At 43.7% G+C, this 26,158-nt stretch overlaps 1 protein-coding gene across 2 annotated transcripts in view; it reads left to right on the plus strand.

Moving 5' to 3' along the window:
- The first annotated feature begins 944 nt into the window (after positions 1 to 944).
- Positions 945 to 26,158, plus strand: part of ipo13b (importin 13b) — a 133,117-nt gene continuing 107,903 nt past the window's right edge. The window contains exons 1-2 of one of the 2 annotated variants that reach the window (XM_078218587.1): positions 945 to 1,457; positions 22,770 to 23,503. In XM_078218587.1, the coding sequence (XP_078074713.1) occupies positions 1,395 to 1,457; positions 22,770 to 23,503 (797 nt within the window). In that variant the 5' untranslated portion in view covers positions 945 to 1,394. The remainder of the gene's footprint in view (positions 1,458 to 22,769; positions 23,504 to 26,158) is intronic. The other variant, XM_078218586.1, reaches the window with a different exon arrangement.

A 26,158-nucleotide genomic window follows, 5' to 3' on the forward strand; every position in this document is an offset into this window, starting at 1 on the left:
CCTCCAAGCTTTATATAGCTTAGGGCCTCACCAAGTCTAAATCCAGCACTGGTTACAGCAATAAATTGCGCAAATAATTGCCGAAGGCAAGTTACGACTGGATTGTCCTGTTATTTACCCCTGTCTGATGCCCTGTTTGAGAGCAGATATCCACTCCATCTGACGAAGGAGCAGCGCTCCAAAAGCTAATGGCATTTGCTACCAAATAAACCTACTGGACTTTAACCTGGTGTTGTTAAAACCCTTACTGTGTTTACCCCAGTCCAACGCCGGCATCTCCACATCATTTACCCCTTACAACAGCAGCCACAATAAGCTCAGGCCCTCATTCTTACGTTAAAATCTCCTATGTTTCGTGTCCATTGTTTTTTTACAGGCTCAACGAACCTCTTTGGAGAAGTTTTCCTGTGCTGAAGGGGCTGTATAAAGTGCCTATAGCTGCCGCAGTGAACCATCTCACACTGGAAGCACAGACCCTGCCTAACGGCACACTCACGCGCGCACCCTTCAACCCAAGCGGCAGAGCTAGGCACGTGACCCCTTTCACATGTCCTCTCCCCGGGGGGCGGGGTAGTGCAATGTACCATGGGAAATGCAGTGCTCCCTTTGTCAGGTCTAGCGATGGGCAAAATGGCGAACTACATTCCCCAGAATGCCCGGCGGCCTTTATGCGCATGCGTTTTCTTGCAGCAACGCCCGCTCAGTTGGCTATGTCGGTTTACCAAGTGGTCCCTGAGATGGTTTAACACCAGCCCAATCTTGGCATTTTTTCCACCCCCCTCCCCCGAAAAAGGACAATTTCTGCATTTTTAGAATACCTCAAAACAAATTTATTTCCTTGCTTGTACGGCACGCGGCTTGAAAGAAGGCGAGTGCGCAGCCGCCCTGGATGCAGCCAGCCTCCCGCCCCCCCCCCCTCCCGGATCTGTCAGTGGAGAGGCCCCGAGGTGTCTGAGAGAAATTTGAAGCTGGAGTGCGATTCGGTCCGTGCAGCCGCTCGCCTGCCGAGGCAACCGCCATTGTTACTGCTCAGGGTGTGATTTTTTTTCTCTCAAGGCGGATGATGCGGCGCTCCCTGCTCATTTAGCTCGTCAGGAGGCGGCGGAGGACACAAAGGAGGTCCGAGGAGAAGGAGGAGGAAAGGGGGGTGGGCTGCCTCAGCTGTCATCTTGCGGTGGAGGGAAGCCAGAACTGGTACAGGGTCATCCTGACTGTCATCAATCCCTCCCCTTTCCCCTCCCCACCCCCCTTTCCCCATCCCACTACAACCACCCCTACCCCCCCCCCCCCAACCCCCCTCCACCTCCAACCCCCCTCCACCACGATAGAGCTGTTGGCAAACTGAAGGCAAAGAGCAACAATAGTAATATTCTCCCCTCCTCAGTCCTGTGATAATGGATCGTGAAAGAGGAGAGAGCGAAGATAATTTAGATTACTCAGTGGCAAATGTGGAAAAGGTAAGAAGACCATGCCAGTTTCATTTATTTCTAACATGGTACCCCTTCGTCATCTTATTATGGTTTCTGTGAACTCATAAGCGGGTAGGCACATTAAAATCGTTACCTGACAAGCCTCGTTCTATCAAAGCCTCGTCACAGATGTAACAAAATATAATATTATTGTCTTTTTGCCTAGTTAGTAATAACAAGGATCGTTACTTTTGTAGTCAGATTGAAAATATTTTTATTTTGTAATATAATGGTATCATTTACAATTCACCTTTGACACACTTACTGGAGTGGAAGTAAGCTTTTGATATGTAAATACATATAACTTGTTGGCTCTGAACGTAATAGTTTATCTTTTATTCCATACAAGTGCATCTGTGTTTTATTGTAATTTTTTTTTAATGCTGAAGCTAAGATCCCAGAATGGACCTAGAAATACTTATCGGGGGGAAGAATGCACTTTTGTCTATTTATCAAAAAGTATCATTTTGTAGTAAACAATTATTTTTAAGCACATCGTACTGGAAGCATGCTTGTATATTTGAAGTTTGTTAAAGGCCACTTAATAGGGCCACTTTTCACAACATTGAGCTATTTGTCAACGTATTTTCTTTTTATGAAAATAATCCTTTATTGTCCATCCCTATGTTTTCTTAAAATAACATTTGTATGGCATTACTTGAAATAGGAGTAACAATTGTTGTGTAAACCAACCCATTTTTACTGGTTTGTTGTGCTGTGTTCATGAATTAATGATTCTTGAAGCTGACCTAATAGCAAAGATTGGGGCAAATAAAATCTTGGCTGTGTGGGGTTAAAAACAATGTGAAATTGAGGTCAGAAGAGTCTGATTTAGGACAAGGAAAGTGTAATTAGGACAGAATGGAGTTTTAAATCTGTATTTTTCACATTTGGATTCCAACGAAACGTGTAGACCTCTGAAGATTTTTCTGTCCTAAGGCAGATTCTCTGTGTGGTTTGATCTCATCCTCTGAATGATCCGAAGTAGGCTATATTTGACCCATGAATTTGGCTCAGATGATCTTTGATGCCTACATCCTGTGCTACTCTAGTTTAACTAAAAGGGATTGACATATCTGGAAGATACATTACCAATATTTTTTTAAGTAAAAGATGACTAAAGTTTATTTATCAGTGCCACAAGCAGGCTTACATTAACACTGCAATGAAGTTACTGTGAAAATCCCCTAGTCGCCGCACACTGGCACCTGTTAGGGTACCCTGAAGGAGAATTTAGCATGGCCAATGCATCTAACCAGCACGTCTTTTGGACTGTGGGAGGAAACCAGAGCACCCAGAGGAAACCCACACAGTCACGGGGGGAACGTGCAGACTCAGCACAGACAGTGATCTAAGCCAGGAATTGAACCCAGGTCCCTGGCGTTGTAAGGCAGCAGTGCTAACCACTGTGCCACCCACTAGGTTTGTTACCCCTGAACTACGTGTGTAGCTTTTCATGGCTATAAATAACTAGACAGTTCTAAAAACACCAACAAGTTGTATTTATGACTTTAATATGGAAAACTGTTCCAAAGTATCAATCAAAATAACGATGGCAAGCCAAAAATGATTGCTAACAAAGGTTCGGCCCAAGACTTGGATTTTGAAGATGATCTTAAAAGGAGGAAAGGGAGGTGGCAAGGTGAAAGAACTTCGGGAATTGAGGATCTGGGTGCTGGAGGGCTGTGGGAGGGGGTGATGCACAAACGCTAGTGTGACGAGAACAAATAATTTTGCAGAGTGGGTTTGCAGCTCTCAAAGGGGTTACAAGTACTTAATTTTAGATGAGTTTCAATTTCCTCCAGTTGATCATTGGAAAGACAGAAGCCAATGGTTTTGACTTGCTGCAAATGCCACACTCATGCCACCACTTCCCCATCAACTGTCTCAGGCTCAACCCCACTATTTGTTATCTCTGTTTTATACAACCCCACGTCAACCAGCTTCCCTTCCAGACTTCCTTGCTAAGTGACATTGTAAATGATTCCTTCTGTTCAAATACCTTTTTTCTTTTTAACTTCTCATCTCCTGCAAACTATCACCTACCTTCAGCCATTACGGAGACTTGGATGTCTCAGGGACAGGACTGGGTGCTTCAGGTGCCGGGTTTTAGATGTTTCAGGAAGGACAGGGAGGGAGGCAAGAGAGGGGGGGGAGTGGCACTGTTGATCAGGGATAGTGTCACGGCTGTAGAGAAGGTGGACGCCGTGGAGGGACTGACTACGGAATCTCTGTGGGTGGAGGTTAGGAACAGGAAGGGGTCGGTAACTTTGCTGGGTGTTTTCTATAGGCCGCCCAATAGTAACAGAGATGTTGAGGAGCAGATGGGGAAACAGATCCTGGAGAGATGTAGGAATAACAGAGTTGTCGTGATGGGAGATTTTAATTTCCCAAACATAGATTGGAATATCCCTAGGGCTAGGGGTTTGGATGGAGAGGAGTTTGTTAGGTGTGTCCAGGAGAGTTTCCTGACACAGTATGTGGATAAGCCTACTAGAGGAGAGGCTGTTCTTGATCTGGTGCTGGCTAATGAACCTGGACAGGTGGAGGATCTCTCGGTGGGTGAGCATCTTGGGGATAGCGATCATAATTCTATCTCCTTCACGATAGCATTGGAAAGAGATAGGGTCAGGCAGGCTAGGAAAGTGTTTCTCTGGAGTAAAGGGAAATACAGTGTCATCAGGGAGGAAATTAGACGGGTAAATTGGAAGGAGGCATTCTTGGGGAAAAGTACCGAAGGAAAGTGGAGGATTTTCAAGGAATGTTTGTCTGGAGCTCTGCATGACAACGTTCCGATGAGACAGGGGGGTGTTGGTAGGGTACGGGAACCGTGGTGCACGAAGGTTGTGATGAACCTGGTGAATAAGAAAAGAGAGGCGTACAGAAGGTTCAGAGAGCTAGGAGGTGTTAAGGATTTAGAGGAGTATACGCGATGTAGGAAGGAGCTTAAGAAGGAAATTAGGAGAGCGAGAAGGGGTCATGAGAAGACCTTGGCGGGTAAGATTAAGGAGAATCCCAAGGCTTTCTACAAATATGTCAAGAGTAAAAGGATGAGATGTGAAGGCATAGGACCCTTAAAAGGTGAAGGGGGAAAAGTTTGTGCGGAACCGTTAGAAATGGCGGAGCTGCTTAATGAATACTTTACCTCGGTATTCACGGTGGAAAGGGATCTGGGTGGTTGTACTGCTGGATTGCGGAGGACAGAAAGGATCGAGCATGTGGACATAAAGAAAGAGGATGTGTTGGAACTATTGAATGGCATCAAGGTTGGTAAGTCGCCGGGACCGGATGGGATGTACCCCAGGTTACTGTGGGAGGCGAGGGAGGAGATTGCGGAGCCTTTGGCGATGATCTTTGCATCGTCGATGGAGACGGGAGAGGTTCCGGAGGATTGGAGGATTGCGGATGTGGTCCCTATATTCAAGAAAGGGAACAGGGACAGCCCGGGAAATTACCGACCGGTGAGTCTAACCTCAGTGGTTGGTAAGTTGATGGAGAGGATCCTGAGAGACAGGATTTATGATCATCTAGAGAAGTTTAGTATGATCAAAAGTAGTCAGCACGGCTTTGTCAGGGGCAGGTCGTGCCTTACGAGCCTGGTTGAGTTCTTTGAAAATGTGACCAAGCACATTGACGAAGGAAGAGCGGTGGATGTGGTCTATATGGACTTCAGCAAAGCGTTCGATAAGGTCCCCCATGCAAGACTTCTTGAGAAAGTGAGAGGGCATGGGATCCAAGGGGCTGTTGCCTTGTGGATCCAGAACTGGCTTGCCTGCAGAAGGCAGAGAGTGGCTGTGGAGGGGTCTTTCTCTGCATGGAGGTCAGTGACCAGTGGAGTGCCCCAGGGATCTGTTCTGGGACCCTTGCTGTTTGTCATTTTCATAAATGACCTGGATGAGGAAGTGGAGGGATGGGTTGGTAAGTTTGCTGACGACACCAAGGTAGGTGGTGTTGTGGATAGTTTGGAGGGATGTCAGAAGTTGCAGCGAGACATAGATAGAATGCAAGACTGGGCGGAGAAGTGGCAGATGGACTTCAACCCGGATAAGTGTGTAGTGATCCATTTTGGCAGATCCAATGGGATGGAGCAGCAGTATAAAATGAAGGGTACCATTCTTAGCAGTGTAGAGGATCAGAAGGACCTTGGGGTCCGGGTCCATAGGACTCTTAAATCGGCCTCGCAGGTGGAGGATGCGGTCAAGAAGGCGTACGGCGTACTAGCCTTCATTAATCGAGGGATTGAGTTTAGGAGTCGGGAGATAATGCTGCAGCTTTATAGGACCCTGGTTAGACCCCACTTGGAGTACTGCGCGCAGTTCTGGTCACCTCATTACAGGAAAGATGTTGAAGCCATTGAAAGGGTGCAGAGGAGATTTACAAGGATGTTGCCTGGATTGGGGGGCATGCCTTATGAGGATAGGTTGAGGGAACTTGGTCTCTTCTCCCTGGAGAGACGAAGGATGAGAGGTGACCTGATAGAGGTTTACAAGATGTTGAGGGGTCTGGATAGGGTGGACTCTCAGAGGCTATTTCCAAGGGCTGAAATGGTTGCTACGAGAGGACACAGGTTTAAGGTGCTGGGGGGTAGGTACAGGGGGGATGTCAGGGGTAAGTTTTTCACTCAGAGGGTGGTGGGTGAGTGGAATCGGCTGACGTCGGTGGTGGTGGAGGCAAACTCGTTGGGGTCTTTTAAGAGACTTCTGGATGAGTACATGGGATTTAATGGGATTGAGGGCTATAGATAGGCCTAGAGGTGGGGATGTGATCGGCGCAACTTGTGGGCCGAAGGGCCTGTTTGTGCTGTGGCTTTCTATGTTCTATGTTCTATGTTCTTCCTCTCAAGTCCCGGAACATGTTGTCTCCCACATCCCTGTTCATCTTTCCTGTAACTCTATGTTTGAATCTCAGGTTTTCATTCCTGCTGCAGCACTGTAATGGCTCTAATCAAAGTTGCACATGGCATCTTCAGTGACAATGGCATATATTCCCTCTTTGGCCTCTGTAGCTATTGCCATGGCAGACCACACCATGGTCCTCCAACTCCCTTCCTCTCTAGTGTTGCTCAGTGAGATTGCACTGGGTTGGTTCCAGAGTCAGCTTTCTGATTGTAGAAGAATTTCCTCCAGCACCCTGTACTTCACACTGAGGGTACCCTCCACCATGTCTGGCAATTCCTCTGTGCTAAGTGGAATAGATTAACAACCGACCTAACAGCACAAAACTAATCATCCATGAGATGGTGTGAGCCTACAGCAGGAACTAAATTTTCTTTTACCGCAGACTGTAAACTCATGCCTCTGCATATCCCTCACTTTTCCTCCACCGTGAACCATATGACCAATCCTGGTTCACTGATGAGTGTAGAAGAGCATGGCAGGAGCTCCACAAGAGCATACCTGAAAATGAGGTGCCAAACTGTTGAAGCTACCACCGAGGTCTGCATGCATGCTAAATAGTGGAGGCAACCTACTACAAACAGAGCTAAGCTATCCTGCTACCAATGCACCATGAAAGTTCTGCAATTGTGCTGTGTTCAGTCATGGACAATGGTGAGCAATTTAGCACCTGGCAGAAAGGGAAGGCTACATGAACATCCCTGTCCTCATTGATGGTGGAGCTGAAGTATTCACAACCATCTCTCAATTAAATAATCCTTTTCAGCCTCTGAAGAAGCTCCGCACTGTCATAACTGTTAGTCTTAGTCAATTTGATTGAGATGTGAGTAAATGGCTGAGTGCACTGCATACAGTAAAAACTGTTTCCCAAAACATCCTAGCTGAAGGCCTGTATTCCCCATCTAGCCCTGACCCCAGCTTATCTTTTGAGTGCAACAATAGCACTGACATTTGCCCGACAAAGTGAAAAATTGGTTAGGTATTCAAAATCATGAGGCATCTGGACAGAGTAGCTAGGTGGAAACTGTTCCCATTGGTGGAAGGATTGAGAACCAGACTTGTGGTTGGCAAAAGAAATAATGGCAACCTGAGGAAAACTTAAGATCTGAAATGCAGTGCTTGAGAGTGTGGTGAAGACAGATTCAAATCATGCTATTTAAAAGATAACAGGATCGTTTTCTGAAGAGGAACTTCAGGAAGCTGGCATGCCCCTGTCTACGTCCATGGGGATGAAGTAGAAATGGCCGCGAGCTTCCTGTTTCTAGGTGTCCAGATCACCAGCAACCTGTCTTGGTCCCTCCATGCGGACGCTATAGTTAAGAAAGCCCACCAATGTCTCTACTTTCTCAGGAGACTAAGGAAATTTGGCATGTCTGCTACAACTCTCACCAACCTCTACAGATGCACCATAGAAAGCATTCTTTCTGGTTGTATCACAGCTTGGTATGTTTGCCCAAGACCACAAGAAAATACAAAGGGTCGTGAATGAAGCCCAGTCCATCACGTAAACCAGCCTCCCATCCATTGACACTGTCTACACTTCCTGCTGCCTCGGAAAAGCAGCCAGCATAATCAAAGACCCCTGCGCACCCCGGACATACTCTCTTCCACCTTCTTCCATCGGGAAAAAGATACAAAAGTCTGAGGACACATACGGTAATGGGAACATACGGGCGGCACGGTAGCACAGTGGTTAGCACTGCTGCTTCACAGCTCCAGGGTCCCGGGTTCGATTCCCGGCTCGGGTCACTGTCTGTGTGGAGTTTGCACATTCTCCTCGTGTCTGCGTGGGTTTCCTCCGGGTGCTCCGGTTTCCTCCCACAGTCCAAAGATGTGCTGGTTAGGTTGATTGGCCAGGTTAAAAATTGCCCCTTAGAGTCCTGAGATGCGTAGGTTAGAGGGATTAGCGGGTAAAATATGTGGGGGTAGGGCCTGGGTGGGATTGTGGTCGGTGCGGACTCGATGGGCCGAATGGCCTCCTTCTGCACTGTAGGGATTCTATGATGATTCTATGAGTCCAATTAATTCAATACCAAACGACTCAAGAATAGCTTCTTCCCTGCTGCCATCAGTCTTTTGAATGGACCTACCTTACATTAAGTCTCTACCGCCCTAGCTATGACTGTAACACTACATTCTGTACTCTCTCCTCTCCTTTCCTTCCCTATGTACGGTATGCTTTGTCTATATAGCACACAAGAAACAGTACTTTTCACTATACTAATACACGACAATGAATCTAATCTAAAAACAGGCTACAGGGAAAAGGGCTACTGGTTGAATTGCCCTTGCAGAGAGCCAGCACAGGCATAATGGGTTGAATGGCCTTGTTCTGTGCTGTAGCCATTCTATGATTTTTTTTATCGTATAGGTATGTCCTGCTGACAACAGCCAAAGTCGATGCTGTTAATTACTGTACTCTCGGGCTACTCCCATTCATCAGCAAAGCAATGGAAGGAGTTGTTAAACAGAACTATAAAGCAGCACTTATTCACCCATAACCAACATTACACTCTGTTAGAGTTTGCTGCCCAGGACTACTCAGCTACAGACCTCATTACAGCCTGAGGCTAGATATGGACAAAAGGGTTGACCCTGGCATCTCCACATCATTCAAAGAAGAGCAGAGGTGTTTTACTGTTTGTTGCACTAGCCAACATTTATCCCACCATCAAAACCTAAAACACATCTGGCTGTTTAATTTGAAGCTATTTGTGGGAACTTTGTGCATGAATTAGCTACTGTGTTACATTACGGTGTCTCTACTTTATTGGTGAAAAAGCACTTTGGGATGTTCTAAGGTTGGGAAAGGCATTATTTAAATTCCTTCTTTTCCTTTCTTTGTGTTGATCCCACATTACAAAAGTGGCTGCAGTTCAAAAAATTCTTCATTGGCTGTAAAATGCTTTGGGACATGCTGTGGCTGTGTAAAGTGCTTATATAACTACAAGTCATTCCCTCCACTCCAGTCTAGCTTTTACTCCTTCTCCGCCTTCAACTCTGCTTTTTCCCAAATCTTAAGCATTGGCTTTGGTATCTATCTTCTTCCAATATGAAAGTTAGGTGAAGTCTGAAGGGGGCAAGAGTGGAAAGCAGATGACTAAAGGTGGAGGTGGTTTGGTGAAGAAACAATGAAATAGAGTTGGGACAGAGAAACAATTACAGAAGCAGATACAGAAATTTCATTTTTTTGGTATATATTCATGAGAATCAGCATGTTAAATCAGCTAATAAAATGAGAAGAGTGTAAATATATTCTTTTCAAATATGAATAATATCCATATTGTACTTTACAACTTTGAAATGTTTACTTTTCTAGTTTATACCACCATAAACATTTGTAACTTATTTTAAAATAATATTGACTAAATGGTCTTGAGATAGATGACTTTAATGAACATAGGATTTGAGAAGCTGATTCTGTGTTGGTTTCCCCATAATTTTTAATTTGTACTGATCCAGATTGCTCCTAGTTGTACTAAAGATCCATGTATTTTTAAGAATGTACTTGTCTGGCTGGTTATTTGTTCCTTACTTTTATCCAAATGTCCTTATGGCAGTGGAATTAATAAATATTGTTTTGAAAAGGTCATCTGATTGTTACACAGCTTTGTTTTGGAAAACTGTGCCTCCCTGTGCGCACTGAAGAAAGCAACCCAGTTCTACTTCCTGCACAGTTTGTGATTGTGTGCTACTGCGTGATGTCGGCTCACTGAAATTAACATTTTAGTTGCAATTTTAGATCGTACATTAGAAACAAAATTCAAATGAATCCACCATTGTTCATCATTAACAACAGCAAAATCTGGTGTATTGATCTGGCTGAGCTAAATTTTAGTTGACTTATGGGTAGGAGACAGTTGCATCATAAATAGCATTTTACCTAATGATTTATGAAATCCTGCCAATTAGTTTATATAGTTCTTTAGTTTGGACAATATTTGTGGGCTGTAATTTGCTTTTTCCACACAGGAGAAAAGTGTTCATCTACGTGACCCATTTAAAAAAATTCTGAAATAATGTACAAAAACTGATCTGAGAGCGGAACGATTTTATCAATGAGCAGTAGCACAATTATTGCCTGCCTGTGTTTTGCTAACTCTGACTCAGTGATTCCTAAAATATCAGCTGAACAGTAGAATGGAAGTAAATGCGCCTGGAAATCAGTAACTAGATGCTAAGTTGTTTTTATTCACTTAAGATGTGGGCATTGTTAAGGCCAGCCTTTATTGTCTGTCCCTAATTGCCCTCGCGAAGGTGGTGAGTCACCACTTTGAACTATTGGAGTCCCTGTGGTGTAGGGGGTGCACTCGCAATGCTGTTAGATTTTTACTTGCTGATAGTTGTAGTTTTAATTTTTCATTATTATCTGAAAAGGAAGAATGTGCAGGGCTACAGGCACTCTTGTGAATTGTTCCCTCGTAGAGCCAGTGCAAACATAGCCTAATGGCCTCTTTCTGGGCTTTAAACATTCTATGATATGCCATTCACGTTTTCTCATTTTCTGACTGACTCTTCTAAGCTATGGACAAATGACCTATCCTCAAACTTTGCACAAATCATTAGTGATGTGCAAGTCTTGACAATGGTGAGTTCTGCTAAGCTGTGGGTACATTGTAACAGGGCCCATCTGTCCTTGCCTGATGATCACATATCCATTTTCATTAGATCATAGACCATAGAATCCTACAGTGCAGAAGGAGGCCATTCGGCCCATCGAGTCTGCACCGACCACAATCCCACCCAGGCCCTATCCCCATGCATTTACCCTAGCTAGTTCCCCTGTTGTTGGAGATGTTGGAGCTTGGATGATTTTCTCATTCTGAATCTGAAGATTTCAGATTATTGTTCTCTCTGCCCCAGCTGAAATGAACTAAATCAGAACAAACTAGCGATCAAATCTGGGACCTCCTTGGTCCCTGGGTAAACTTGCCATGCCATTTGCAGTGCACAAGACATTTCTAACTACATTTGTGTGAGAAATTTTGTTTTTATGCAAGGGAGAGTCTTCTACACAAAGTGCTCCTTTTCACTTAAAGTTATATATCATATTGTATGCTAAACTAATGCCCTCATTCTATTTCTTCTGAACAGTGGCATCTTTGAGGTGAGCAGATGAAAAGCAAGCACTTTTCCAGAAAATTTAACTATAACAAACACTTTAAAAGCTGTATTTCCGAATTGGTTGCTAGGGAAAACGACTGTCCTAGTTTCCTAGCTGCTGAACATTTACAGGCTATTCAGTTTTTTTGAGGTGTTGCTGCTGAGTGCTCATGCAATTGGTTGAAATCTAGGCAAGTGTGCTTTTAGCAGGCATGACAGGATAGGGGATAGTAGCAGGAACTTGGTTGATATATAAGTTAGAAGCAAGAGTTGGCCACTTGAGCCTGCTCTGTCATTGAATAAGATCATTGTTAATCTGATTGTAACCTCAACCCCATGTTCCTGTCTACCCCAGATAACTTCTCATCCCCTTGTTAATCAAGAATCTTTCTAGATTTGCCTTAAAAATATTCAAAGATTCTGCTTCCACTGCCTTTTTGAGGAAGAGAGTTTAGAGACTCATAACCCTCAGAAAATATCTCTCCTCATCTCTGTCTTAAATGAGTGACCCCCTATTTTTAAATGGTAACCCCGAGTTCTAGATTCTTTGGAAAAAGAAAGTATCTTCTCCACATTCACCCTATCAATCCCCTTCAGGATCTTAAAGGTTTCAATCAAGTCGCCTATTTCTTTTCTAAGTTCTAGTGTATACAGATCCATCCTCTTCAACCTTTCCTCATAAGACAACCCACCCATTCCTGATGTTAGTTTAGTGTACCTTCTCTGAACTGCTTCCAACACATTTACACTTTTCCTTAAATAACAATACTCCAGATGTGGTGTCACCAATGCCCTGTACAACTGAAGCATAACCTCCCGACTTTTGTAATTGATTTAATAGACTCATACAGTGCAGAAGAGGCCCTTTGGCCAATCGACTCTGCACTGACACATGAGAAATACCTGAACTCCCACCTAACCCCTATCTACCAGCACTTGGCCCATAGCCTTGAATATTAGGATGTGCCAACTGCTCATCTAGGTACTTTTTAAAGGATGTGAGGCAACCTGCCTCCACTACCTTCCCAGGCAGTGCATTCCAGACCATCACCACCCTCTGGATTAGGAAGTATTTCCTCACATTCCTCCCTAAACCTCCTGCTCCTCACTTGAACCTATGTCCCCTTGTGACTTCTCCTTCAACTAAGGGGAACAGCCGCTCCTTATCCACTCTGTCCATGTCCCTCAAAAACTTGTACATCTCGATCAGGTTGCCCCTCAGTCTTCTCTGCTCCGATGAAAACAATCCAAGCCTACCTAACTTCTCTTCATAACTTAAATGTTCCATCCCAGTCAGCCTCCTGATGAATCTCCTCTGCACCCCTTCCAGTGCAATCACCTCCTTCCTATAATGTGGCAATCAGAACTGCACACAGTACCCTAGCTGTGGCCTCACCAAAGTTCTATACAACTTCAACGTGACTTCCTTCCTTTTGTAATCTATGCCTCACCTAATAAAGGCAAGTGTCCCATATGCCTTTTTCACCACCCTACTAACATGCCCTTCTGCCTTCAGAGATCTATGGACAAACATGCCAAGGTCCATTCTGCTCCGTCTGTATCTTCTTGTAGCCCAAGACACTCTGCCTCACTGTTAGCCACCCGGCCAATCATTGTGAAATCTGCAAACTTACTAATCAGGCACCTGGCGAAGAAGCAGCACTCCAAAAGCTTGTGATTTCAAATAAAACTGTTGGACTAACTATAATCTGGTGTCGTGTGATCGCTCTCCTTAATTTATCACATCACCTATATTAACTGGCTTTTTGAGGGTATGACTAATAATTTAGTGATCAAGGTACACACCAGTGTGTACCAAAATACCTTTAGTGCTTTCAATTTTGATCTATCATCTTTGCCACCATAGTTCTCTATTTTTCTTCATTATTCTTAATTTTCATGCTTCCTAAATAAGTATCCAACTGCTTCTTAAACATCTCAATTGACCTTGTATCTATGAACTTCTCCAATTTTGGTTCTGTGTTTTCTCAGCCCTTTTAAGGTTTTTTTTATGGATTCCCTTTCTAATATCCTGCTCCTTATTTTGGATTCCCCTACCAGAAATTAGAATCTGCCCCATCTACTCTTAGGAATTTCCTTCTTCATTTATAACACCGCAATCAGATCAGAGGTAAATTGGAAGTAGTTAGTACATATTAAGGGAAGTTACACTTAGCTTTTATTAAGCTCTGATTAGGCCACAACTGTGGTGTCCAGTTCTGGTCACTATTCTTTGAGAGGGTGCAGAGATTTACCAGAATGGTTCTGGGATGAGGGATTTTAGCTACAAGGCAGCTTGGAGAAGCTGGGGCTTTTCTCCTTCGAGCAAAGGAGATTGAGGAGAAATTTGTTTGAGGTGTACAAGATAATGACAGGTTTAGATAAAGTAGACAGATATAGCCCTTCTGATTAGCTGATTTTACAAGGACAAGGGGACACAGGTTTAAGGCTTTGGGTATGAGATACAAAGGGGATGAAAAGAAGACTTTACACAGTGAATGGTAACAACTGGGTTGTGGAAGCAGAGACTTTGAAAGCAAATTGGATGAGCATTTGGAAGACATAAACTTGCATGGTTATAGGATAGAGTGGGGAATGGGATTGACTGGATTGCTCCGCAGAGAGCCATTTCAGACTCAATGGGCCAAATAATTTCCTTTTGTACTATTATGACTCCATGACTTCACCTAATTTCTATGGCACTTTATTTTAAATTCATCCAATCTCACATTGTAATTTGGTCCCTTCATTTTACTTTTCATAAGGGTGAATCATCATGGAACTTCCTCCAAGGCAAATAAGGAAGGGTACCAAAATTGAACACTAATCTAAATGAGGTTTGTTCAGTGCTGTATTTCTTCCATACTTAGAGTGGTACTGTGGCACAGTGGTTAGCATTGCTGCCTCACAGTAGACCTGGGTTTGATTCCAGCCTTGGGTGACTATTTGAATGGAGTTTGCATGTTCTCCCCGTGTCTTCGTGGGTTTCATCTGGGTGCTCTGGTTTCCTCCCACAGTCCAAAAATGTGCAGATTAGGTGGATTGGCCATGCTAAATTGCCGCTTAGTGTCCCAAGATGTGTAGGTTAGGGGGGGTTAGCCAGGTAAATGCATGATTAAGAGAATGGGGTGGGCCTGCATGGGCTACTCTGTCGGAGAGTCGGTGCAGACACGATGGGCTGAATGGCGGCCTCCTGCACTGTTGGGATTCCATGATTATATATTCTAAGCCTCTTGTGATGAATATCCCCTCCTACCTTACTCCATCTCCAGATGCAACCCTCATCCTTGCTTTTGTTACTTCCAAATGTGATGATTCCAATACTCTGCTGCCAGTCAGGTCAAAGGTAGGGCATTTCAGTTTTTAAAAATCTTTGGATTTGAGAACAGATAAAATTAGGTATCGTTTCTACTTTTGATAGTTATTCAGGGACCTGTGTTAGAAGCTAGTTGGCTGAATGACAACAGAATTATGTTCTGATGCTGCAGTTAAATAGACTCGCAACACCAGGTTAAAGTCTAACAGGTTTATTTGGTTGCAAAAGCCACTAGCTTTCGGAGCGCTGCTGCTCCATCGGTGAGTGGGATTTCAGTTCACAAACAGGGCATATAAAGGCACAAACTCAATTTACAAAATAATGGTTGGAACGCAAGTCTTTACAGGTAATCAAGTCTTAAAGACAATGTGAGTGGAGAGAGCGTTAAACACAGGTTAAAGAGATGTGTATTGTCTCCAGCCAGGACAGTTGGTGAGATTTTGCAAGCCCAGGCAAGTCGTGGGGGTTACAGATAGTGTGACATGAACCCAAGATCCCGGTTGAGGCCATCCTTGTGTGCGGAACTTGGCTATCAGTCTCTGCTCAGTGACTGCGCTGTCGTGTGTCGTGAAGGCCGCCTTGGAGAACGCTTACCCGAAGATCAGAGGTCGAATGCCCGTGACCGCTGAAGTGTTCCCCAACAGGAAGAGAACACTCCTGCCTGGTGATTGTCGAGCGGTGTTCATTCATCCGTTGTCGTAGCGTCTACATGGTCTCCCTAATGTACCATGCCACAGGACATCCTTTCCTGCAGCGTATCAGGTACACAACGTTAGCTGAGTTGCAAGTGTATGTACCATGTACTTGGTGGATGGTGTTCTCACGTGAGATGATGGCATCGGTGTCGATGATCCGGCACGTCTTGCAGAGGTTGCTGTGGCAGGGTTGTGTGGTGTCGTGGTCACTGTTCTCCTGAAGGCTGGGTAGTTTGCTGTGATGATGTGGAGATGCCGGCGTTGGACTGGGGTAAACACAGTAAGAGGTTTAACAACACCAGGTTAAAGTCCAACAGGTTTATTTGGTAGCAAAAGCCACACAAGCTTTTGGAGCTCCAAGCCCCTTCTTCAGATGAGTGGGAATTCTGTTCACAAACAGGGCATATAAAGACAATTTACATGAATAAGGGTTGGAATGCGAATACTTACAGCTAATCAAGTCTTTAAGATACAAACAACGTGAGTGGAGAGAGCATCAAGACAGGCTAAAAAGATGTGTATTGTCTCCAGACAAGACAGCCAGTGAAACTCTGCAGGTCCAGGCAAGCTGTGGGGGTTACAAATAGTGTGACATGAACCCAATATCCCGGTTGAGGCCGTCCTCGTGTGTGCGGAACTTGGCTATCCGTTTCTGCTCAGCGACTCTGTGCCATCATGTGTCGTGAAGGCTGCCTTGGAGAACGCTTACCCGAATATCAGAGGCCGAATGCCCGTGACCGCTGAAGTGCTCCCCAACAGGAAGAGAACAGTCTTGCCTGGTGATTGTCGAGCGGTGTTCATTCATCCGTTGTCGCAGCGTCTCCATAGTTTCCCCAATGTACATGCCTCGGGACATCCTTTCCTGCAGCGTATCAGGTAGACAACATTGGCCGAGTTGCAAGAGTATGTACCGTGTACCTGGTGGATGGTGTTCTCACGTGAGATGATGGCATCTGTGTCGATGATCCGGCACGTCTTGCAGAGGTTGCTGTGGCAGGGTTGTGTGGTGTCGTGGTCACTGTTCTCCTGAAGGCTGGGTAGTTTGCTGCGGACAATGGTCTGTTTGAGATTGTGCGGTTGTTTGAAGGCAAGAAGTGGGGGTGTGGGGATGGCCTTGGCGAGATGTTCGTCTTCATCAATAACATGTTGAAGGCTCCGGAGAAGATGTCGTAGCTTCTCCGCTCCGGGGAAGTACTGGACGACGAAGGGTACTCTGTCCGCCGTGTCCCGTGTTTGTCTTCTGAGGAGGTTGGTGCGGTTTTTCGCTGTGGCACGTCAGAATTGTCGATCGATGAGTCAAGCGCCATATCTTGTTCTTATGAGGGCATCTTTCAGCGTCTGGAGGTGTCTGTTGTGATCCTCCTCATCTGAGCATATCCTGTGTATACGGAGGGCTTGTCCGTAGAGGATGGCTTCTTTAACGTGTTTAGGGTGGAAGCTGGAGAAGTGGAGCATTGTGAGGTTATTCGTGGGCTTGCGGTACAGTGAAGTGCTGAGGTGACCATTATCATTAATAATCACTAAGGTATGCTGCCTGGCTTTTCTTTAGTATCGGGATGATGGCGTCGTCTTGAAGCAGGTAGAGACCTTAGATTGGTGTAAAGAGAGGTTGAAGATTCTACGAATACCCCCACCAGCTGGTCCGAGCAGGACCTGGGTGCTCGTCCATCTGGGCTAGTTGCTTTCAGTGGGTTGACTTTTGAGAAGGCTGTTCTGATGTTGGCACTGGTGACCTCGGATACAGGTTCATCTGAGGCTTCTGGGTTGGAGGGCGTGCTCTCGCTGACCTCTTGCTCAAAACGGGCATAGAATGCGTTGAACTCATTGGGGAGGGGTGCACTGGAGCTGGCGATTTTACCTGCCTTCATCTTGTCCAGCTCATGGATCACTCCCTCTCTCCCTTGTTACAGATATCTGATTTAATGAGCTATGCCCAGACTAATGACCTTAGTGCCAGTCTGTGAAGACTTTTATAAGAAGACCTTTGTTTTTCATAGCAGCTTGCGTGATTTTTAAACTTGTGAGACTATTAACCCTTTCAATTAGCAAGTGCCAGGAGGATGTGTATTTTTTTTTGGAGAATTTTTGTAGTTATTTAACCATATTGAAATTCTCTGTACATCTTGTGTTAAATGTGAACTTGGGAACATTTGAAGGAGCCATTTGGCAGATGTAATGGTTTGACATAGCATCTTTGCCTCTCTTTTTTTGTTGTTGATACTACGAGGCTCCAGCCTCCCTTGTAGTTCTGGCACGCTGGCTGGAGGTTGCCATGTGTGTACAGTGGTTGGTGCATCTACCAAGTGTATCATCATTCTATTTGGAGGTAGAGGCTCCTCAGACCATTGATCCTTCTCTGGTACCTTTTTCCACAGGAGATGCTATGGTATCTTGTATGCGATAGGTTAGTCTGAACATTGGGGACTTTCCAGGACCTGGGATGATGATGATAGACAAGATCGCAGGTAAAATCAGAGTCTGAATATTCAGTGTATGAGAACTCGGCAATGTCTAACACTGGTTGGCTAATGACAGTGGTAGTCTTGACATCTGCCGCCTGGAGGATATAGAGGGCTACTCAGTCATCTCTGCACAGGAGAGAGAGGCTAATTTTTAGAACAACATAACATCAGCTCAGTGTTGCCATATCTCAGTGGTTCAAGGATCATGCCAATGACCAGGAGTTAGACGACTCCTGCTCCATAACCTGGAGTGTCCATCATTCAAATCCAAAGGCCTTGGAACCATGATTCCTCATCTGACAGGACTGTCATGCTCGCTCCTGAATCTAATTTAAATTTGTCAGATGACCATTTACCAAACATTCCAAAATGAAGAACTACATTCCCTGATGTCACCCAAGAATGATTGTAAGTCTTCAGGCTTTTTAGTCACGACTTCATAGATTACTTTTAGGATGTCTGTGGTGCTGAGGTTTTACCAAAGTATCCCTGTTGGTTGCAGTGGAAGCATTGTCAGTGCTCACAGGATGCTGATCTTTCCTGCGAGTTAACTTCATACCGCAGCATTGGTAAGGTTGCTCTGGTGGGCAGTTCAGGAATTGCTTTCCTTGACTTGGATGGTCTCTTTGTGATCTAATATGGTGGACTAAGGGTTGGTTCCTGCCCTAAGTAGTGTTCTTTCCTCTTAGGATAATCCTGTGTTGTTCGTATAGCTCAGACAGTCTAACTCGCTGAATTGCCTTCTCCAGGGTAGGATCATCTTTAGCTTGTAGGAGGTCAGAGAGTGAATTATCTGCAACACCGTGATTCTGTCTGTGGTGAGCTCAGACTTTAAATCATCATATCCGCACCTCTGCCAGTTTTTGCAGTAAGAAGTCTCACAACACCAGGTTAAAGTCCAACAGGTTTATTTGGCATCACAAACTTTTGGAGTGCTGTTCCTTCATTGTAGAGATCATTTATGAAGAAATCGACAGGTTCCCTGGGGAGATGCACCTTCTATTAAATTTGACGCTCTGTAATATCTTATTGGATGTTGGGTTGAAATAAATGTTGAAGGATTTGAAAATACAATTGAATTTGGCAGAAGACTCATTGATAGCTTGTCATGCAGTGATGTCGTCTGTAATTGGCCCAATCGAGTAAAGAAGTGTATTGATTTGTTCTACTTCTGACTTTTTTTTCTTTTGTAGCTTTTTAATTTGAGGAATGTGGGCTTTGCTGGCAAAGCCGCCATTTATTGTCCATTGCTAATTGCTTTTGAGAAGGTGATGGTGAGCTGCCTTTTTGAACCGCTGCAGTCTATGTGGAGTGAATCAAATTGGCTGAAGACTGGCATCTGTGATGTTGGGAACCTTTGGAGGAGGTTGAAATGGATCATCCACTTGGCACTTCTGGGTGAAAATTGTAGCAAACGTTTGAGCCTTATTTTTTTGCACTGATTTGCTGTGCTCACCCATCATTGAGGGTATTTGTGCATCCTCCTCCTCTAGTGAATTATATAATTGTCTGCCACCAGTTATGGCTGCATGTGACACTTTTGCAGAGCTTTGATTTGATCAATTGGTTGTGGAATTGCTTAGCTTGCTGCTTGGCACGCAAGTAGTCCTGCGTTGTAGCTTCACCAGGTTGACGCCTCATTTTTCAGTATGCCTGGCGCTGTTCTTGACATGCTCTCCTACATTTTGCATTGAACCAGGGTTGATCTCTTGGCTTGGTGGTAATGGTAAAATGGGAAATATGCCAGGCCATGAGGTTACAGATTGTGGTCGAGTACAGTTCTGCTGATGGCCCAGTGCCTCATAGATGCCCTGCTTTGAGCTGCTAGATCTGTTTAAAATCTATCCCATTTAGCACACTGGTAGTGCCACACAACACGAGCATATCCTTAATGTGAAGACAGGGCTTTGTCTCCACAATGACTGTGATTTAGTCACTCCTACCAATACTGTCATGGACAGATGCATCTGCAACAGGCAGGTTGGTGAGGATGTGGTCAAGAATGTTTTTCCCTCTTGTCGGTTCACTCACCTACCTGCCGCAGACCCAGTCTAACAGTTATGTCTTTTAAAAGGCAGTGGTGTAGTGCTGTAGGAGGCAGTGGCAGTGGTTGAGGCGGTGGTGTAGTGGCATTGTGGCTGCACTAGTAATGAAGAGACCCATCGTAATACTCTGTGGAACCGGATTCAAATCCCACCATTTGAATTAAATAAAAATCTAGAATTGGAAGTCTGATGATGACCATGAAACCATTGTTGTTTGTTGTAAAAACCCATCTGGTCCTTTAGCGAAAGAAATCTGATGTCCTTTACTTAGTTTGGCCCACATGCAAGTCCATACCTACAGCAATGTGGTTGACTCCTATAAATGACCTCTGAAATTGGCCAATCCATTCAAGGGCAATTAAGAATGAGCAATAAATGCTCGCCTTACCAGTGATGCCCACATCCCATAAAAGAATAAATTAAAAAAAGAAGACTAGATAAGCTAGGTCAGTAGATGTGCTACTGAACTACTCTTGGTAATGGACGTTAAAATCCTTCGCCCAGAGTACACTCTGTGCCCTTGCCATCCTCGCTGCTTCCTCCCAACTGGTGTTCAACATGATGCGTCAGGTGAGGGGGTGCACTACATGGTCATCAGTAGGAAGTTTCCTTGCCCATGATACTTCATGAGGTCTGGTGACAATGTTGAGGACTCCAAGAGCAACTCCCTGCTGACTGTACACCACTGTGCTGCCACCTCTGCACCACTGGCAGGACAGACCCAGGGATGGTGATGGTAGTGTCTGGGACATTATCTGTTAGATATGATTCTGAGAGTATGACTATATCAGGCTGTTGCTTGACTGGTCTGTGAGATAGCTGTCCCAATTTTGGCACAAGCCTCCAGCTGTTAGTAAGAATGACTTTGCAGGGTCAACAGGGCTGAGATACTGGTGCCTAGGCCAATGCCGGGTAGTCTACCCAGTTTCATTCTTTTGAGTCTTTTTGGTGGTTTGGTGCAATGAGTGACTTGTTAGGCCATTTTAGTGGGTCTGGAGTTACATGTAGGCAGACCAGATAAGGATAGCATTAGTGAACCTGATGGATTTTTTTATGACAATAAATGTCATCAGACTTTAAATTCCAAACTTTTTTTATTGAATTCAAATTCTACTACCTGCCATGGTAGGATTTGAACCCGGGACCACAAAGTTTTCCTGGGTCTCTGCATTATGTCACTGCCTGCTGTATCTTTCAAATACTTACCGTTAGCACTTCAATTCTGTGACTGGCCTGGGCCATGCGGGAATCCCAGTGGAGCTAGAAGTGTGGAATTGTGATTCATTTTGAAGGTTTTTAAGTGTGGGTACAGCTTGAAGAGATTACATGCTGCCATGATGGCATTGCCGTTCACTGCCAAACAATGGATCTTCTGCACTTGTTTTTGGAGGGCTTTCCAAATTGGCAATGGTGCACTTCTGCTGAAGAAGAGTCCGCTGCAGGGATCAGCTGACTGTCAACTTCATTTAACCAGTATAGTATTGCAAGCCGGGATGCGTAGAAAAGAACCACAGGCTTGCTGTTTAGAAAATCGGATGGTTGCGAGGCACCCAAAGTAGATGAAATTAACTATTTTGTTTTTTCTTTGCTGAATTTGGGAGCCATGTGTTGAGACCCTTGAGCCTGGATTGGAATTAGCAATGGATCTTGTTCAAATGGTGTTTCTGACTGAATTAGTAAAAAGGGCTTCTCAGAACTTACAATAGCCTGGATAGTTTTAAAACAAACTTAGCTCACCCTTGCAGGCTATGAATTCTATTTGCTGAAACTGTACTTCCATGTACTTCTGCCTTTTTAGCTTCCAGGTTGTTGTGTCTGGAACTTTTCTTGGCAAAGTTTCTCTACATCAGTGGCTTCAGTTGGGAACTTCTTCCAGTTCAGACTCAGTTGAAGGTGCCATTTCTCTTAGATTTTCTGCATTCTTATGAGCGTAAGGGTTTTTTTTTGATCCGGATCCTGCTTTGGACACCATGAAGTGGGCTTACATATGCAGAGTAGAGGATTTAGGTATGGAGCTGATTCTATCCTAGACCGTTACATATCACTGTCCATCTTTAGGCTGACCATATATCTGTGTATGTGCTTTCTTACACCACAGTGTGGACAGTACTGTAACTCAGTCCCACATTGACCCTGAATGTACCAGACCCTACTACACCTTCCACTTTCAGTTCCAAGACTGTGCTGACTTGCACCGATTAACTTCAGATTTCTCTAGGTGATTCACGGTATTCTGTACGGCTTTATTCTTTCTGAAGTACACTTATTGGTATGTCACTTCCAGGACTCCCCTTTTGTTGTTTTTTTAAGATGGATGTTTAAGTTCCCTTCTCTCTGAACTTTGGTATAACTCCTGATTCTGATGATACCTAAAGACCTTCACCAGAACATGACTGATATTCATTGTACATTTTCAATGTGACAAAAGCATCTTAAATCTCAATTGAAAGTTTTACGTACATTTCCTAAATATTTTCTTTTGAAACTTGGAGTGCTATTCCTTTTCACTATTAATTTAATACTACTGATTTTAAAAATATGAAATAAATGGATTATTTTGTACTTCGGTAAGGAATTCAAATAAGTAATTGACAATTTTACTTGATTTGCAATGATATCTAACCTGAATTGATATCACTTGGAAAATTTATTTTCTACTAATGGTGAACTGTAGGTACAGGAGGCATAGGGTGTTTTCATTTCCATTACTTTATTTCTCTTTGTGCACTGCCTATGAATGAAATGCTATTTTTCATATTTTCCTGTCTTTTCTATCTTTTGCAGGCATTACATCAGTTGTACTATGACCCAAATATTGACAACAAGAACCTGGCACAGAAATGGCTGATGCAGGCACAAGTGTCTCCTCAAGCTTGGCAATTTAGCTGGGCATTGCTCAGTCCTAATAAAGTGCCTGAGATCCAATATTTTGGAGCTAGTGCCCTTCATATCAAGATCTCCCGCTACTGGAATGATATCCCTTCAGATCAGTATGAGACTCTGAAATCACAGCTTTTCAATCAAATAGCATGTTTTGCCTCTGGCTCCAAGATAGTTCTCACCAGACTTTGTGTAGCATTAGCATCACTCGCTCTCAATATGATGCCTGAGAGATGGCCAAATGCAGTAGGTGACATGGTGAAGATGTTCCAGACTGAAAGTTCAGATGTGGATGGCAAAGCAAGATGTATGGCTTTGCTGGAACTACTAACTGTCCTCCCTGAAGAGTTTCAGACAAGTCGTCTGCCTCAGTATCGGAAAGGTGAAGTGCGAAATGCCCTAGCACAAGAGTCTGGTGCCGTCTTTCCACTTCTACAACAGCTACTACAGACAGATTCCCCCGTGTTCATCAGCCAGAAGGCTCTCAAGTGCTTCTCGAGCTGGGTACAACTGGATGTTCCTCTGCTGGATTGTGAGTGTTTGATGCAGGCCTCATTTACATCTCTACAGAATGCTGAGCTTTTTGACACAGCAGTTGAAGCCCTTGTCAATGCTATCTCCCAGCCTGATGCTCAAAGGTAAGGGAGTCACAACTTCATGTCATTTTAATGTTTATTGTGGGTTTGTGTGTATCTGTGAAGCGAACAGACAAGTTAATATGTCAGATGTAACATCACAAATTGGAATAATCACACCTAATATGTTAGCTTGTCCTCTTTGCAGATGCTGACTATTCATTCTACTAAGTCCTTCTAACTTTCTTTTTGACTAATGATCAACATTTCAAGTGTTTTTGCTGTAAATTTTACAAGTTTACCAGGCTAAATTGCCTGTTTGATGCACAGCTGCTGGAATTTAAAACTTAGTGCATGTATTAGGTCAACAAAATTATCTGTGTTTTGTCATAGTAGCAGCCTGGGGGTAACCCATGCATTAAATTTTACATAGCAAACCAATTATGACCACATGGCTCCCTCAGACAGGTGACGTCTGTTTGGTTATCTGCCACACAGCTATTAGCAGTTTAAGTTACACCAATGTAGTAGCAGATTTTATCATGCAGGCTATCTGCATAAAGTACATGACATTGTGGGTTGGGAAGAAGTGTGTGTGTGGTGTGTATGGGTTACTTTTTGTAGCTTGTAAAGACTGTGGGGGCAATATTGAGCCCGTGCTCGCTGTCCGCAGAAGTGGCAGCGAGAGCTCAAGATCCAGTGAAACGTTGAAGTCACAAATATCACTGGTGAGATCGCAGCTTCGATTTTCATCGGACCTTGCCGGCGACTTAATCGGGTTCAGGTCCACGACGGGTGTGAACTTGATTTAAATGCTTCTCCATACATTAGCATATTATTAAAGAACCCATTGCTGTATGTTGAGCCTGAGGTGTGGTTTACAACCGGTTCATCCCGACGTGGCACGGTTAGGGGAAGATATTTTCAGTCTGATAACAGCTTTCTGAGGTAAAATAGAACATTTTAAAGAGAATTAAGATTTTGAGTTGGTGAGCAGGTTAACGCAATTTCTTTGAGCAGTGGCATTGAAACTGTGGTGTGGCCAGGACAGGAAGTTGGCTATAAATCATAGCTCTTAGATTCTCCTTATTGTTGTTTTAAAATTTAATTGGGTAAAATGTTGCTGAATTTAGTCATTCACCAGCATTTACAATGTTGGCAAGGCCAGTGCTAACTGTATTAATACAGGATGGCAGGTTTGGAATGTTTGAACATTGTCGAACTGTACAAAGAAGCTTTCTGTTCAAGAATATTTAGCTACTTGGCATGTGTTTTGGACAATATTCAGATGTCCACTCAAAAGAATTCTGCTTTCCAGGTCGTCAGTAGTTCACCTATAATTTTCTAAGATGAAATTGTGGAATGTCCTGTGTAAAGGCTAACTCCAGATAAGAATAAATTTGTTACCACTGTGATGCACCAAAAAGTGCACAACAATGAGCAAAATCAGTCATGCAACAGAACCTTTTTCAGCTGTATTTTAAGGATCAGATAACTCTCATGAACTTTAAAAATGAAAAAGAATGCTATGGAAATTTAAGGGTAGAAAAAGCAAGAATGCTGTGAAACTTCAAGTGAAAGTATTCATTCATTGAAATCTAACAGTTTTCTAATCTGAAATGATTTTCAAAAATTATTAAAGCAGATTTGTCATTTAAAAACAAATGTTTTATCATAGATTTTAACATGGGAGTGATGGCCATATAAATCTGTTCTTTTGGTAACCTGCCATTTAAAATTATGATGAAACCTCTTTTAATGTCCCCAGCTGATTAAATACTGAGTCAATGTTACCTTCAATGACCAATGAACAGAATGAAACCCTGGCTCAAAAGACCATAACTTTTATTTTTTGTTTTAGAAAACACGGAGGAACAAAGCCACAGGACCGCTAATTCGTTTCAGAAACAAGAAAAAAATATTTATTAAACATGAAATATTGGATTATGACACAATACTCCTTTACTCCACCCTTGGTTTCATTAAGCTTCAGTGCTCTCAGTATCACAAAGTCCCTGTAAGTACACCGATTGGCTGTGGTCAAATACACACTCCGCTCTGAACCCAAATTAGTGTCTGGATTTCTCCTTAGAATTCCCCTAGATGATTGTCACATGAGAGATTTCAAACTCCACTCCCAAAACACGCTTTAAAATCTTCTTTCACAATAATGCTTTCCATAGTGGTTTGCATTCCAAAATCCAGGTTTTCCAAATGACCTTTTTTAAACAAAGCTTCTGCTCCACTTTTAACGGTAAATCCAGTATCCAAGTTTTACAGCTCACATTTAAGAATTCTTCGTCTTCACTGCTGTACAAACTGCTCACGATTGCTTTAACTCTTGATTCCCAGACTCTATTAAAATAGCATCAAACTTTTGATTAACCGAATGAAGTCTGCTTTCCCATTTTAAATCTGATTACTGCAATTGTGTCTTTAACTCCAAACACTTTTTGTTTACTTTTCCTTGAGTCCTTCTGAACAATACCTTGGTCTTTTTTCTCTTAATTTAAGTCATCTTTAGACATTCTTTCTGTCCGAATTCCCTGGTTATCTGGACAGTAACTGGTTCTTTAGGAAGCCTGCCTCTTTTCAGCTCCCGTCCAGTCCAGCCTTTCTCATTGCAGTTGAGAAACGTTTCTTCCATGGTGTCTTTCTTCAACTGCAATATATCCAGCTAAAACATAATAAGTTTTTTTTACTTTACAAGGCCCCCAG

The sequence above is a fragment of the Mustelus asterias genome, chromosome 8, assembly GCF_964213995.1.
Source record: "Mustelus asterias chromosome 8, sMusAst1.hap1.1, whole genome shotgun sequence".
NCBI classification, from domain to species: domain Eukaryota; kingdom Metazoa; phylum Chordata; class Chondrichthyes; order Carcharhiniformes; family Triakidae; genus Mustelus; species Mustelus asterias.